Source organism: Lutzomyia longipalpis, chromosome 3, assembly GCF_024334085.1.
Source record: "Lutzomyia longipalpis isolate SR_M1_2022 chromosome 3, ASM2433408v1".
NCBI classification, from domain to species: Eukaryota; Metazoa; Arthropoda; class Insecta; order Diptera; family Psychodidae; genus Lutzomyia; species Lutzomyia longipalpis.
Window position 1 is genome coordinate 9,384,340 of NC_074709.1, and position 14,675 is coordinate 9,399,014.

General features: G+C 34.2%; 1 protein-coding gene across 2 annotated transcripts; it reads right to left on the minus strand.

The window, feature by feature from the left end:
• Positions 1 to 1,361: 1,361 nt before the first annotated feature.
• On the minus strand, positions 1,362 to 13,340 carry LOC129791823 (probable 3',5'-cyclic phosphodiesterase pde-5). 2 transcript variants are annotated; one of them, XM_055830370.1, is made up of 5 exons: positions 13,098 to 13,340; positions 4,673 to 4,880; positions 3,887 to 4,466; positions 2,653 to 3,507; positions 1,362 to 2,267 (listed from the first exon to the last, which is right to left on the minus strand). In XM_055830370.1, exons 1-5 carry the CDS (start codon positions 13,132 to 13,134, stop codon positions 1,572 to 1,574), a joined length of 2,376 nt encoding a protein of 791 aa, XP_055686345.1. In that variant the 5' UTR covers positions 13,135 to 13,340; the 3' UTR covers positions 1,362 to 1,571. The 2 variants fall into 2 exon arrangements, with proteins under 2 accessions (XP_055686345.1, XP_055686344.1); XM_055830369.1 differs by lacking the exon at positions 13,098 to 13,340 and adding an exon at positions 9,228 to 9,747.
• Positions 13,341 to 14,675: the final 1,335 nt, after the last annotated feature.

A 14,675-nucleotide genomic window follows, 5' to 3' on the forward strand; every position in this document is an offset into this window, starting at 1 on the left:
AAAAACTACTACGATATGCTACAAATATATAAAAATGATTGGATTTATTGCAAAAAAATTGTTCTTATTTCTAATCTTTATTTAAGCTTATAAATATAATTAGAACGCATAGGCTGTCCTCAAATTGTGGAGCACTAACCATAATTTCCATAATGTCAAAACATTATCAATGGCAATTAATGTATTCCGTCTGGTCAGTCACATTTTTTGAAAGAAAAAAATATTTATTAAGAAGTTGTAAAGAAATTCAAGTGGATGACAATTTTTCGATAAGAGACATTTTATTGCAAGCAATTGGGAGAATATTGCGGAAAAAGTTTATGACCTTTTGAGCGATAGCCATTTCGCATTCTAAGAATAATAATATACATTGGATAAGGCAGCACTGTATTGATGTGGAAAATACCAAAATCCCGAATAAATTCAGAATATGGGTCAATATGGGATGAGGGCCGTTAAATGAAAAATAATATGACTATAAAAAGAATTCCAAGAATCTCCTTTTCGTTGAGCTTTCACAGAACTATAATGCTGGGCACAGGTATTCATTACACACGCAAACACCCCCTAAAAGCATCCTTTTTTTATCCTCCTGCAATGATTCGGCACTTTTTTTGGGGTGTTCTAATACGATGAATATTGCAAAAGGACATAAAAAAAGAGGGGATACAAAACTTCAGGTGAATCCTTTTTTGTTTGCTTCATTTATCCTCTCCTCATAATTATGAGTTTATCTATTTCGAAAGACATCTTATGGTATACAACGGATGGCAACAAATAGGAGGGAAATTCAAGGCCAGGGTGAGGGATTGTGGTGGAGGAGGGTTCTTGGGGAGCTGCACGTTGTGCCCCATCCTTCCGAGTAATTAAAAACCAATTGAATAATCCTTTCTCATCGATCAGATAAGTTATTGTTGCTGGCTTTCGTGCGCCTACATCCAGCTCTCGCCCCTCTTTTCTGTCCTTTTTCATGGAAACCCTTAACTTACAGACTTTGAATTGAATTGAAAATAAGTTATTGGACCTTTTTTTATAAATTGAATTAATCCTTTTATACTTGTCCATGTTGTACTCATGTGTTCTGTGTGTTCTTTATCACACTTTTCCTTTCAATTCTATGCGAATATGTATTCAATATCCTCTGCTTTCTGTGAATTCTGCAAATCAGTCTATTCTTCTATTATTTTCCATGAAATTTTCTTACTTCAGACTCTTTAGAATATTCTTAATTGTTTTATTTTTTAGTTAGCTTTTTACTTCTAAACTTCATCGAACACATTGCTCCTACTACCGTTTTCTCCTCAATTAAGCTTCATTCAACTCCAAAAAAAAAAAATAATAAATAAAACTGAAAAACTTCGTTTACTTTGTGTGACTTCATTTATTTCTTATTAATTGATTTATTCACAAAAAAATTAACAAGATATTGTGGAGGATGGAACATATTTGACGGAACATCTCATAATCCTTCCAAAGGTACATTTTGCGTGCAATTTAGGGGAGAGGGTGAAAGACGTATTATGAATTTGCAGAAAGTTTTGATCCCTTTATATTGTAGCAAGTCTCACAGACTATTCTCGATTGAGTTGTAGAATGTTGATTGACTTGCCGCTGCGTACTTCATCTGCCAGTTTTTGCCATTTATCGAGGTTCTGCTGGCACATATCCAGAAGGGGTTGTGTGTCTGGAAGAAGGTGCTGCAGGAGGGAGTAGCAGGGGATGCAGATACCTGTAATGAAGCCAACCTGAGAGCTTGCCTGCTCATCGGGTTTATTCCGATCCATCATAGCCATGGGTTGTCTGCCAAGGGAACGCTCCTCATCACCTTGCTGGTAGAATTCCTCAAAAATTACCTTCACTGTTTCACATTGTATATCCCATGGCTTGGCAGAAGCTGAGAGATCACTGGCTGTCATGGCGATGGCTTGAAGGAGGATTCTGTGCTCAAGGATATTCCACGAGAACTTATCCTCAGCCACAAGCTGCGACAGACGAGCTTTGTTGGGGAAGAATAAAGCTAAATCTGTGGCGAGAATACAGTGCTTTACAAGCCCGAGAACTTGTTTGTACTCCGAATTGGAGAGTTTACTGAAGATATTGTGACCCTCTTGCTGTAGAATTGCCACTGTTTGATTGAAATGATGATGCTCCATTGTTGATGTGCTGTACATGGCTGCAAGTGGTGACTCCGAGTCTAGCATGAATTTATTGTTCTTCCCACGGTGATCCAAGTCATGACACAGGGAGCCAATGAAGAGTGCCAGGCACTGGAGGGAAGAAGATAAAATTGTTAGGAATTGAAATTTCTTAATCTCTATGGGTTTAGATGGTTATTGTTAGAGGGCGCTGATATTTCGGACCAGATATGATGACAATTGCTACTTCCTATGGACTTTGGACACGTTTTTCACAGTGCATAAATAAACTGAATTTAGTGAATTAATTGAGACTAAATGAATAGTGAATTATATAGTGCGATCCTGCCACCACTCGGCTATCACGGAGAACAAGTTGGGATAACTAAAACCTCGTATAATTACAGATGAGTCCCAACACCTTTTTCTAACCTATTTCTAACCTCAGAAAATTCGAATAATTGAAGGAAATTATCGTTTCAACTTGCTAATAAAAGAATATTAATATTCGGCTTACCTCAGTGGATTTGAAGACACCCTTTGAGCGCTTGAGGATGCTGTACATGGTATTGGCGACAGAAAATCCATGTGTCCAGTTGTGATAGGGTACACGTCGGTAGTTCTTCTTCACAGTCAATGTGAACCGTATGAGACTCATCTTGTCAAAGCGACTCAGACCAAAGAGATCCGTAAACATGCATATTGCAAATTGTACCTTCTGGAAGTCGTCATACTCAAAGGCGCTGAAGTAGTAATTCTGCAGGAGGTCAACGTGCAAACCATCCTCTTTATCAATGCATTGCCTCACTTCCTCCTCAGTGCACGTATTGTGGTAGCTGAGGACTTCCAAGGCAACACGATACTTTTGCTCCGATCGACGAATCTTATCGTAGAGTTTGGCATGATGAAGGGCCAAGCCGCAGTAGATGGCAAAAGTTTCAAAAGCCTCCTCGTCTTCCTTTGTGAAGTAGCCCGAGTGCTTGTTGACCATCTGTACGACACCTATTACATTTCCACGAATGAATATGGGCATGGAGAGGATACTCTCTGTACGGTAGCCGGTTATTTGGTCAATTGAGCGATTAAAGCGTGAATCGGAGTACGCATCTGCAATGTTCAAAACTTCCCCCGTTAGCGCCACTTGCCCTGCAATACCCGTTCCTAGGGGGAAGCGAATTTCTTTTGGAGTACTCGGAGCATGAGTTTCATCCTCCCCTTCCGCTTTCCCACCATTGTTGCCAACGTCGAAGATTGTGGCATAGAGTTCCTTACTCTTAGCGTCTACCAGGAAGAGAGACGCTCTGTCAGCATCGACAAGACGCTGAGCGAAATTCATGACTTTCATCACCAGCATATCCATGCTGACCATATCCTGGAAGAAGGGAAAAAAAAGTATTCCTAATTAGTGTATCATGTTGAAAATGATTATGCTTAAAAAAGAATTTCGTGTCGGAGGGCACATAAATTTAGGCAAGAAATGAGCGGTCGTAAAAATAAAATAATGCCTATAAGGACAATGTCTTTTCGCTGTTATTCTTATAGCTGAGCCAACAGCTATTAAAACTGGAGAATTTTTATTATCGTGCGACTTTAAGCAGATGGAGAACTTTTCAGAAGAAATTCGGAATATTTTATCACATCAACCACAATTAATCTAATTTTGATTTTCCAAAAATTACTTACAATTAGAATAAATTAATGAGAAATCCTCGAATCATTAAAGTATAAAAAAAGAATAAATAAAAACTCACCTGAAATATAGACTTGACAACAGCAAGGAGGAAGTCATTGAGCTTCCGCTGTTTGTTCATGTTGAGAAAGAGGTGGGCGTAGTGGATGGCAATGGCGCCCCAAACGAGGTAACTGTAGGCAATTTCTTCATCCTCCTCGTGAAAGGGTGTTCCGTGTTCGTGTCTCCATAGCTCGAGGACCGCCACAAGCTGCCCATCTGGCTGTACCACAGCCTGGCAGAGAATGTGTGCGGTGTCCTTGTTGGTGATTCCTTCGGGAAATCTCGCATCGACATCACCACGTGTGAGGCGTACGGGCTCCCGTGTACGTGCCACGTACTGTGGCACAGTCAAGCCAGACTTAATTTTGTGCAAACGCGGCTCTCCATCCTCAGTGAGGGTATCGTGATCCAGGTATAGACTCAACTGCTCAGGATTAGCTGTATCGGTGAGATACAGACGGAACCCATCGGCACCCACAGCACTGGAAATGCATGAACCTAATTCCCAGAGAACGTGAGAGCGCGTGGGACGCAATTGTAGTGAATGTGTGAGATCCTGGAGCATCTGTCGCTTGTCGGCGTGCACGCAAAACCTCCAGCTGTTGGAAGAAATATTCATTTTGATTAAATTTTTATATCTTGCAACGCATAAATACATCGTAAGCGGCGCATTTATGTGTCTTTTGGAATATTTCCAAACGGAACGTGACTAATAACTTTGGCTCAAGAATCCGTCGCAACAGTCTTATGAGGCAAAATTTGCGCAATATGCACAAATTTATTAAAAGGATTTCATTTTACTCACCGAGAGAGGCTCGTTTTGCGTGCCTGTTGCTGCTGTGGTTGCTTCTTTGATCGCTGAATCCTCCGGATCATCCATCGTTCCATTTGCTCAATTTCCACCTCTTCCATGAGGTAGTGCTCCAGGAAGTCCGGATGATTCCTGAGATAATTGACAACTTGCTGCTGCATTGGATCGTCTGACTGTGAGACTCCATTTACTTTGGTATTTCCTGAATGAAACATGAAAAACGTAAAAATTGTCACCAAGCAAAAAGTAATTGGAAAAAGGACTTCAATTTATTTTCCTTACAAGGAAAAAAATTGCACTTAAAAGTTTTGCAATAAAAATGCCCCATATGCGGTTATTTATGATTTTTTCTATTTTGCTCGCGTTTTTTATGCATCATCTATCAAAGGGCTATTGTGGGTTGGAAAAACGCCGGGTACTCTCGGTGGAAACCCAAAGAAGGAATGCAATAAAGAAAAAAAAAGAGAAATGAGCAGAATTTTTCAAGCAATGCGAAGAAAATGCAAAGATAAAATAAAAAAGTTTGAGAAATTTTTCTTTGGATTGTAATGGAAATGGAAGTAAAACCTGAGGCTGTGGAAAAGTTTTTTTTACTGAAGAATAAAAGTGATTCTAATTGCAAGTCGGCCCATGAGATATTTTCCTTACACTAGACGACAATTTTTATGTAGAAAAGTTTTTCATTTAGGTATATGCTGATTGTTTGTGAAACATGAGTGCTAGAGAAACAAATTGCTCTAAAATTAAACTTTAGGAAGAGGAATTATTTAATAGCTTTGGTAGATGCTGCCAGAAATTATATCTATTGCCGATTATTATTTTTAAGCGGTTTGACTGATTTTAAATAATTCCAATTAGGTATAAAAAATCGGCTTAAGGTAGTCCTTATTTAAATGCTTTTCTTACAAAACTAACAAACTTAATAAATTTTTCTAATAAGTATATAACTTTTTTTTTGTAAATCTTTTATTCAATTAAATAGTTTGAACATCGTAATGTAATTACTTAAAGTATACTAAGACTTTCAAATGTCTCGAATGTCCTAAAAAATAAAAATTAATTTCCTTTTATATTTTTACATCTTTTTCAAATAAACCCAAAAAATTATATATCTACCTATCATTTTTAGAAAGGTTAAAATTAAAACTAAATAGTTTAATGGACTTCGTAATTTATTTACGTTTTCTAAATAAAATTTAATTGTTAAAATTAATGAGAAATTCACAATTAGCATATTTGAAAATTAGCTAAGTAAGAAAAAAAATTATCAACAATTTGCTAAGCATTATGTTTCCATTTCTTGCCTTTTCTTTTTTTTATTCTCCAATTAAAAAAAAAAACATTCGAAATGAAAGAAAATGTGAAGCAAAGCTGAACTGTAAAACAATTTCTTCGTGTTGAAAAAGTTTTTACAGTTGATTAATTTAGCCCCTTCTATAGTTATGTTAAATTTATGGTTTATGAAATGTGTTTTGACACGCTAATTCAATGATTAATTAATGTATTGAAAGTTTATGAGTTGACGCAAACTGGAATATACATTTCTTCTTGTTTGTTTTGAAAAAGCTCTGAAAGCTCACTTTGTTGTATTATGTATATACAGACATTTTTTTCTTTTGGAAAATTCTTTGGTTATATTTAAATATTTCTGTTCTAAAATGTAAAACATATTGAAAATAACTGCTATAGTAAGAGAAACTGCATCAGGCATAGTGGGGATCACATCGCATTGCTGGCTGTATGCCCAAAAAGTCTCGTTGTGCGAGTGAGCGCAGAAAAGTAATAATAAGTTCAAGGTTGCAATGTTAGGAAATCCATTAACAATGTGTCTCTCCGCATCAATTGCAGCAACAATTAAACGATGAGAGAGAAAATGGGCAATATGGACGGGGATTGTTGGGGGACAACGATGGAATTTCGATTTCCCATCGAGTGTGTGCCATAATAACTCAACTTTGGAATATTAATAGACTTTCATCATTTTTTTGTGCTTCTTCTCATGCTCTGACACTCATACTTCATCTTTTTTTTTTGCTATATTTCTTTAACAGCCTGTGTATGATTTTTTTTTCTACTTGCAAAGCTTTTTCTTTTTTTTCTTCTTTAGAGCTAGATGGATAACAAGACAAATACTCACAACAAAAGTCACTACTGGAGAGTGCCTAATATATGAGAGTTTGCATATCGCGATAATGTGCAAAATAAGTTGGGAAAATAAACACACGATCGCTAATTTCTTTTTCAAGTGGAACACATCCCAGAGCCTCTGTGCTATATAATAATTTAATGGTACGCGGTGGATGATTTTTATTTCACCATAATAACAATAGCAGCAGTATTTTGGCGCACTCAATGACGCACTTTTGATGCTTTGATGCCCCTTACTCACGATTTCAATTCATTTTTGTGAATGAATTTTCATTCGACTTATCAAGGAGTATTAAAAAAAAAAGAATTCTTCACAGACAGCTTTTGAGCTTTTAATGCAATTTTAAAACACTAGGCAACAAAATAAAATCTAATTATTTTACTAATGTTAAGCGTAAAAAATAATTACTCGAAAGGTCCAAACAATGCTGACATGTTATTTTGTTAATTACTTTAACATATTTAATATTTAGCAGAGAATAAAATTTATAAATGATTTTAAAAACTTCATTGAAGCTTAAAAAATTTAATGATTGGTTTTAATTCTATCTGGATGTATTTTTCAATGTATGAAAATTTACTCTTTCGATGAAAAATAGCATGTGGGGCTAATTGAATCACTAAATATTATAATACAAAACAATGCTTACGTAAAATAATTTTATAGTTTCAGAGGAGCCAAGTAAACACAAATAAATAAGCACGTAAAATAGATTATTTTTACAATAAAAAAATAAGTTTTTTTTTTCAAGTCATTAAACATTTAATAGAGCAATAAAACAAGTTGTAAAAAAAAGTCATATTATAGTCAAATTAGTTTGATAATTAAAGCAAAAATTTGTTAATTCCATGAACTTATTAAACGTCGTTAATTTTCATGTAAATTGAAAATTTTGGGAGAAGGTTTTAAAGAACTTTTTTAACCAAATAAAAAGTAGAGATGTGTGGGGTAAATTCGTTAAATTTAATTACATGAAATAAATTTTGTAATACAGTGGACGAAGTTTAAATAAATACGATTAGTTTTTGCTTGATTTTTGTCAGGTGATTGGGACATCTAAACCAAAATCAACCAAAAAGTATAGCCTACATCCTTTTACAATAGAATATGTTCAAATTATCCACTGGTTCAGGTTTCCCAATCACCTGACCAAAATCAAGCAAAAACTAACTGGACCTACTTAATCTTCGTCCACTGTATGTACTTGTAACTAAAATTTCCTCTTTAAACTACCCTTTTCTCAAAAGGAAATGTTAGTTTTTGATAATTGAAAAAAAGTCAAATTCGGTGGTCCAAAAAGTCAATTAAGTCAATGCAATGAACTAATTTTTTTTAGATTAATTTTGAATTGTTTATGGTCATTTAATAATTCATTTTTTACATAATAATAGAGATTCACACTCAAATATTTAAAAAAAATAATAATCACTGAATTCATCTAAAGAGTTGTGTTTTTCTTAGTTTGGAATAAGTGATCTTAAATATAATTCCATACAAAATGTTTAATTTTTTTTATACAATTAATGAGTTAGAAGGTTTTCTTTGGCATATTCGGAAAGTTATAGATTTATAAACTTAACTAAAAATCTCCATTCACGACTAAATGAATTCAAAAATATTTTTTGCAGAATTTTAATTAAATAAATATATTTTTTTAATTCGACCGTGATACTTAATGTCCCTGCTGGTGATATTATTTAATTACAAAGTAGGGCTTAATGTTTTAAAAATAAACCATTGTTTTATCAAGTGACGTATTTGAACGCCTGATTGAATGGAAATATGAGAAATAATAATTCGGAATATTCATTAGCATTGAGAGACATCAATTTATGTTCGATGAATAGATTGTTAATTATGAACAGTGATGTGATATTGATAAAATTTTCATCCTATGCACGATAAAATTTATGTGGTGTATGGTTTATCAACCTCAGTCAGTAATTTAATGTAAATTATCAAGAGAGGGTTAGTAATTTGTGAAAGCACTTTCATTTTGCGCGCAAAATCGCCCCAAATTTTGCATAAATAAACAAAATCAAAGTGATGAAAATTAAAAGTGGGTTAATACAGACAAGATGCGGTGGAGTTGATCAAGTGAAGAAATAATAATTAGCATTTGGCCTCAAAGTGGGACAGGTTGTAAGTAAAAAAAAATTGTTTTGGGGGAAGAGACTAAATATTTATATACGGAAAATTTCTTCTCTATAGTGCGTGTTGTTTAGGTAATCTTCGCCCCGCAGAACTGATAACAAATAGCAGACACACACCGGAAGGTAAACGCAAAAGAGTTGTGTTTTCACTCGATGTTATTTATATAAACGAACTTTTTTCTTAATGAGTCAACGCAGAGATTTTTTTCTAAGATAAAATTCTTAATGGTGTGGGAAAAACACTCACTATCCATATTGCATGATGCTCGATTTTTCCACAAATTTACCACACGTTCAGTCACTGTGCTCCACATTGCCGTTGGATCCATTTGAATGCTGTTGGCTTCGGTGCTTCTCCTCACCCATCGCCAAGGAAAAGGGAGCACAGAGAAATTGCCAAAAATTCCACAACAATTCAATGTTCAATGCTACCTGAACAAACGATTCAAAAGCACTGACAAAAGCTCACGAATTGATAAAGTTTTTTTTTTGGCTCAATCACACACAAAAAATCGAATCAAATTTTAGAATCAACAATAAGTCTGTTCCGCCTGTCCATCTCTGCAGCACAATTTTCACAATAAATTCCCTTTCGTAAATTGAAAAAAGCTTAAGAAACAATTTGAAATATATGTTGTTAGCAGCCTAACAGCAGAAGGGGACTGTTTGAAGGAGCTCAAAAAGAAGTTGACCAAAGAGAAGGGAATTAATAATATAAGTTGAAAATGCGTCCAATGTCTATTCACGTCGCGGTGACGAACAATACTGAATACGATACAGAAATGAAAACTCTATTGGAGCTCCGACTGTTGCTTCACACACCATGAGAGTGGCTCACTCGAAAGCTCCCTCCACCCCCACATGCGCTGCACGACGCGGCCACAGTGACGAAGGGATGAAGAATATATAGATAAATATTTTGTTTGAGTGTTTGGCTCATTGAAATCCCAAATCATGTGCTTAATGTGTAAGTAATGTGTGTGGATTAACTAATAATACTCACCGCGTGTTGGTATGAAAAATGATAATTTTGACCTTAAATGGAACATTTTTTTATGTGAAAGTTTATGCAAAAGGAATCTTTCTCTAATGCTGTAAATTTAGCACCACGAAGTATAATAATTCAATTTAATATGTATTGAATCATTTTGAGAATTTTGAAACGTTTTTATCTCTCTAAAAAGATTTTAAAAATTAATCAAAATTAGTTTTTTCTAGCATTTTTTTTTAAATTATCCTCTTAAAAAATAGAAATTACATTTAGAAAACAAGAAATAGTTCTACAATAACGAACTACGGATTTTTTTTAAAACATATATTACGTTTTATGGTTTTTTAGATTACTATTTATATAAATATTTGACTACCCATTAATTATGTTTTCTACAACACAAACAACCCTCTATACAATCCATGTAAGTATCTAACCTAATTAACAAACCATTTTTGATAACATAATCATCAACAACAATAAATTAAACTGACAGATATTTGATTATTACTCGGATAAATTTTATTACAAAAGAATAATATAATCATTTTTTTATCAAAGGTTTTATTTTCATTGTCTCTTGGATTTTTAATGACTGTGTTGATTGTTTTGAAGCGAAAACTCAAAAATTCAATCAGAAGAAACAGAAAGCAACCACTTCCAATGGAAGTCTTCCATGTCATCTAGCGACGTTTCGACTTTATTTTCCTTTTCAATGATTGTTATTTTTACAAAAATTACTAAAGATTTAATCTATTCTTATAAGATTGATTTTTTTTAATATTATGTAGGAGAACGTGTCCCAATTTGGACTTCTTACGGCCTTTTTAGCTGTGATTCTTTTTCAATCCGATTGTACTTAAAACCAATAAAACTTTTAATGTAGTAAGTTATGGGAGTAAAAGGAGCATTAAAGGGACTTTAAAATGGTGCCAAATTTAAGAATATTGCTTTTTATTTTAAACCACTTTTTCTTACTCTGCCTGGACCTTTGGAGGTGCGAATTGGACCACGCTCCCCTATTATTTTTTTCAGCTATTTTACCTGATTTGTCTCTTCTAACTTCCCATTAAACTTTTAATTTGTCAAAAATTCTAATATTTCCCATAAAATTTAATTAAAATACAGGGAAATGAAGACTATTAAAAAAAAAGTAATTAGGAAAAATCCATCAACAAGAGCTAGAGCGGTATTCCTATCACGTGAGGACTAGCACTTAAAAATTATAATAGATAATAAAATTCTAAAGTTATATGAAAATATGAAACAGCGAAAATACAACTTTTTGTTCACTAAAAAGTTTTTTTTTATAACTTTTCTTCAAAAGACAAGCTCAATTATAATACGTATCCTGAAAGCTTAAGCCCTGAGAAGGACCATATCTCAAAGGAAATATCAAAAGGAGAAAATTGCAAAATTTCAAGTGAATCCCATATTTTCATCTTAAATTAAAATTGAAGATAATCCGAAAACTTTAAAACTTCTTAGAAGAATTCACTAATCAAAAGTTTAAGGACAAAATTGTAGTTTTTTTTTATCAAGAATGAATTCCCGAGTGGAATATAAGCAAATTTGTTTTGATTGTTTTTCAAATACTTAATTGCTGAATGAAAATCATGAAGGTTAATGAAGTGATTGAAGAATTTAACGACTGTTTAAAGTTATGTTGCTTTTTTGATCGGAGACAGTCAATTAAAACACACGTCTTCACGTATTCAGCGACATTTCGGTTTATTTTAAACCATCATCAGGCTCTATAACAAAATATGTACATCTTTGTACCAACATAGTGACATAAGTCTGGGAAAAAACATTCATAAATCGGATTGAAATACTAACTCACTTCAGCTGTACGACACCGTTATACAATAAAACGAAGAATTGTACATCAAAATTGGTTAATGAAGTGTTCTGCGACAATATACTACATTCTACAAGAAATTATTGCAGCATTAAAAAAAAAGTTCTTTTTTGATATCTTATGCTGGAAATGTTTCTACGATTAGTACACAAGAGAAAGGTCTTTAAATCATAAACTAAAGGCTGTATTATGTAGTAAACCGAAAAGGTCACTTCCCTCTCATACTGTAATCTGTACATCGTTCATCAACCCACGATGGACAACACCAGGAAGGACGCTCCTTGAGGAAAATCATGACTCAGTGGAATTGGTGGTGAGGATGGTTTTTCAGTGGAAAAAAAAGAGAGAACGAGAATATGGGTGCCATGGGACTCCTCGTGCAAGGTTTGAGCGGTGAATGGTGGAAAAAAGCGGGAAGCAAAAATAATCAAGTGTGATAAGATGGTATTGCTGAGATATATATTTTGAGTGGGTGACGAATGGATAGAGCGTCTCTTGCTCTTCCTGTTGCCACAAAGCATACGTGCTCTATCTGTGCATGGGGGCGTGTGGGTCGGGAGGGGTCCGGGGATGGGTAGTTAATTAGAATCTGATAAAACTATAATGGGCCGTACTTGTGGTGCCATTTTGAGGAATTTTTTTTCTTTCCACCAGCCCAAAATTAGATTATATATTATTCTCTTACGTCGAATAATATATATGTTGTGCTGGAGATATAATGAAGAAAATTTATGACTTTCCCCATACCCCAATCGATAATGACACTCTCTTCGGCGCTTTATCAATCTCAACTAAATAATATTGATCATTAAAATGGAGTACCTCCCCGCCTCCATGCCACAACCCCGCTAATGGGCATGGAAAAAATGCTCTAAATAGCAAAGTTGGTGGAGAGGGGGTGGGGTTTATGATAAGACTGGGTGCTATATTATATTTATGAGCCACACGACCTATACCCACTCCTTGTGCTCATTTTCCCACCACACAAACCAATTTCCATCCGCAGAGAAGCTCACTGAATAGATTTTAATGGTAAGTGCAGCTTTTATGCCAAAATTACATCCACATAAAATTTCCACCACACACTTTTCCATTCTGCAACTGAACCCACCCCCTTCCAGAAGCTAAATTATGTATGTATGTTGTGGGGGAATTAACTGCGAGAGAAGTACAACAATAAACTGCAATTCCACCTTCCTCGTGGATTGGCAATTTTATTTTATTGCATAAATTTCTAGAGGAAATTGAAAAACTCCAACACTCACCTGTACGTCTTCTGTATCTCGAATTAACTGTCGTCATTCCTGATCCTTGTGATTAGTAATTAATTGTTATGTATATTCCCAAAATCCACACTTCCACAAAAAAAGGAATGCAAAGGAAATCACTTTAAACACTAAAGAATTTTCACCTAAAAATCCCAAATTTTTGCCTTGTTAGCTTCTTGTGAACGTACAAACGTGGTGAGAAAAAAAACCTCAAGTAGCTGCGAACATTCGGCGATAACTGAAGTGAAGTGGGTGTTGGGTTGTGTTTTTTATTGAATCCCCAGGCGCACATAGTTCACACACCAGGAACATTTTTCCCCCGAAAAATGTATAATTGTTGCGATAGAAGTGCCTTCTTTCTCACATTTTGATAATTTTGGAACATAATGAATTTTCTTTCCAAATATTGGTATAGAACTCCGACTACAATTTTGCACGCAATTGATACCTATTTTACGTGCCTACAAATTAAATATTGTATGTAGGTAAGTTTAGGTAATAATGGTGTCTATTTAATTACCACCTTAATTATTAGAATTATTACTATCACTCAAAATAGATTAATATTTTAGTAAGTTTAGGCATGAAGGGTCCGAATATTTGTATTTTTTTCTCTCTTAAATATTCCTCCTTTTTTAAATAATAATGCCCCGAAATAGCCAGAGAGAATTTCACGTGGGAGCTTTTACGAGCTTTTGTTGATTTGTTTCCAAGAGCTTTTTACTACAAATGTATTTTTAGATGTATAGGGACACAAATTAATTCTGCGACATTTTCTGTATACCATACCTATACTGCCAGGCAAATGTAACATTTTTAGAAGGATTGAGAAATTCCTTGAAATACATAATACCTTGCATCCTTCACTTAGAATGTTTTATTAATATTAAAATAAAAGTAAATTCCCAAATATCTTAGAATAAATAGGAGGGGGAGGGGGAAACAAAAAAATTAACTTAAGACGGAAGTTACTTTAAAAATTAAATGACGAAGATGTTCTTCTATTAGTTGAGAAATCTGTGTCTTGCTTTCAAAAACTGTTTAAAAAAAACCTGTTTAACCCTCGCATTGCCATGAGGGGTAGGTGACTGACCCCAGAGCTCTATTAGATATTTAGAATCGATCTTTTGAGAATAAGTTCCTTGATTATCTGAGAATATTGTGTCAAAATTTCAAGTCGATCTGACCACTAAAAAAAAAGTTATTAACAAAAATGTAAGAACAGGGAATTCAAAAATTGGTGTAACGGCCAAATTTATTCCATTTTTCGTCTCTTGACGATTCTAACCTCAAGAAAATCATTGCAAAAATCATCAAAAAATCCATTTAAAAATTATTTTTGTGTTCTAAAATGGATAAAAGACTTCTTAGGGAGTACCAAGGAGTCTTTTAATGCACATTTGACTGCAAAAATTTGCTTATTATGTGAAAAATTCTATGGGGTCGGTCATCTACCAACGGCAATACGCGTGAGTATTTTAATCATGGCGTACAGACGGTTAAAAAAAATCACAATTAATTTTTTTTGCATTACTAAAATTTAATTTGATTAAAATAAAGTTCTTTTAATTCATT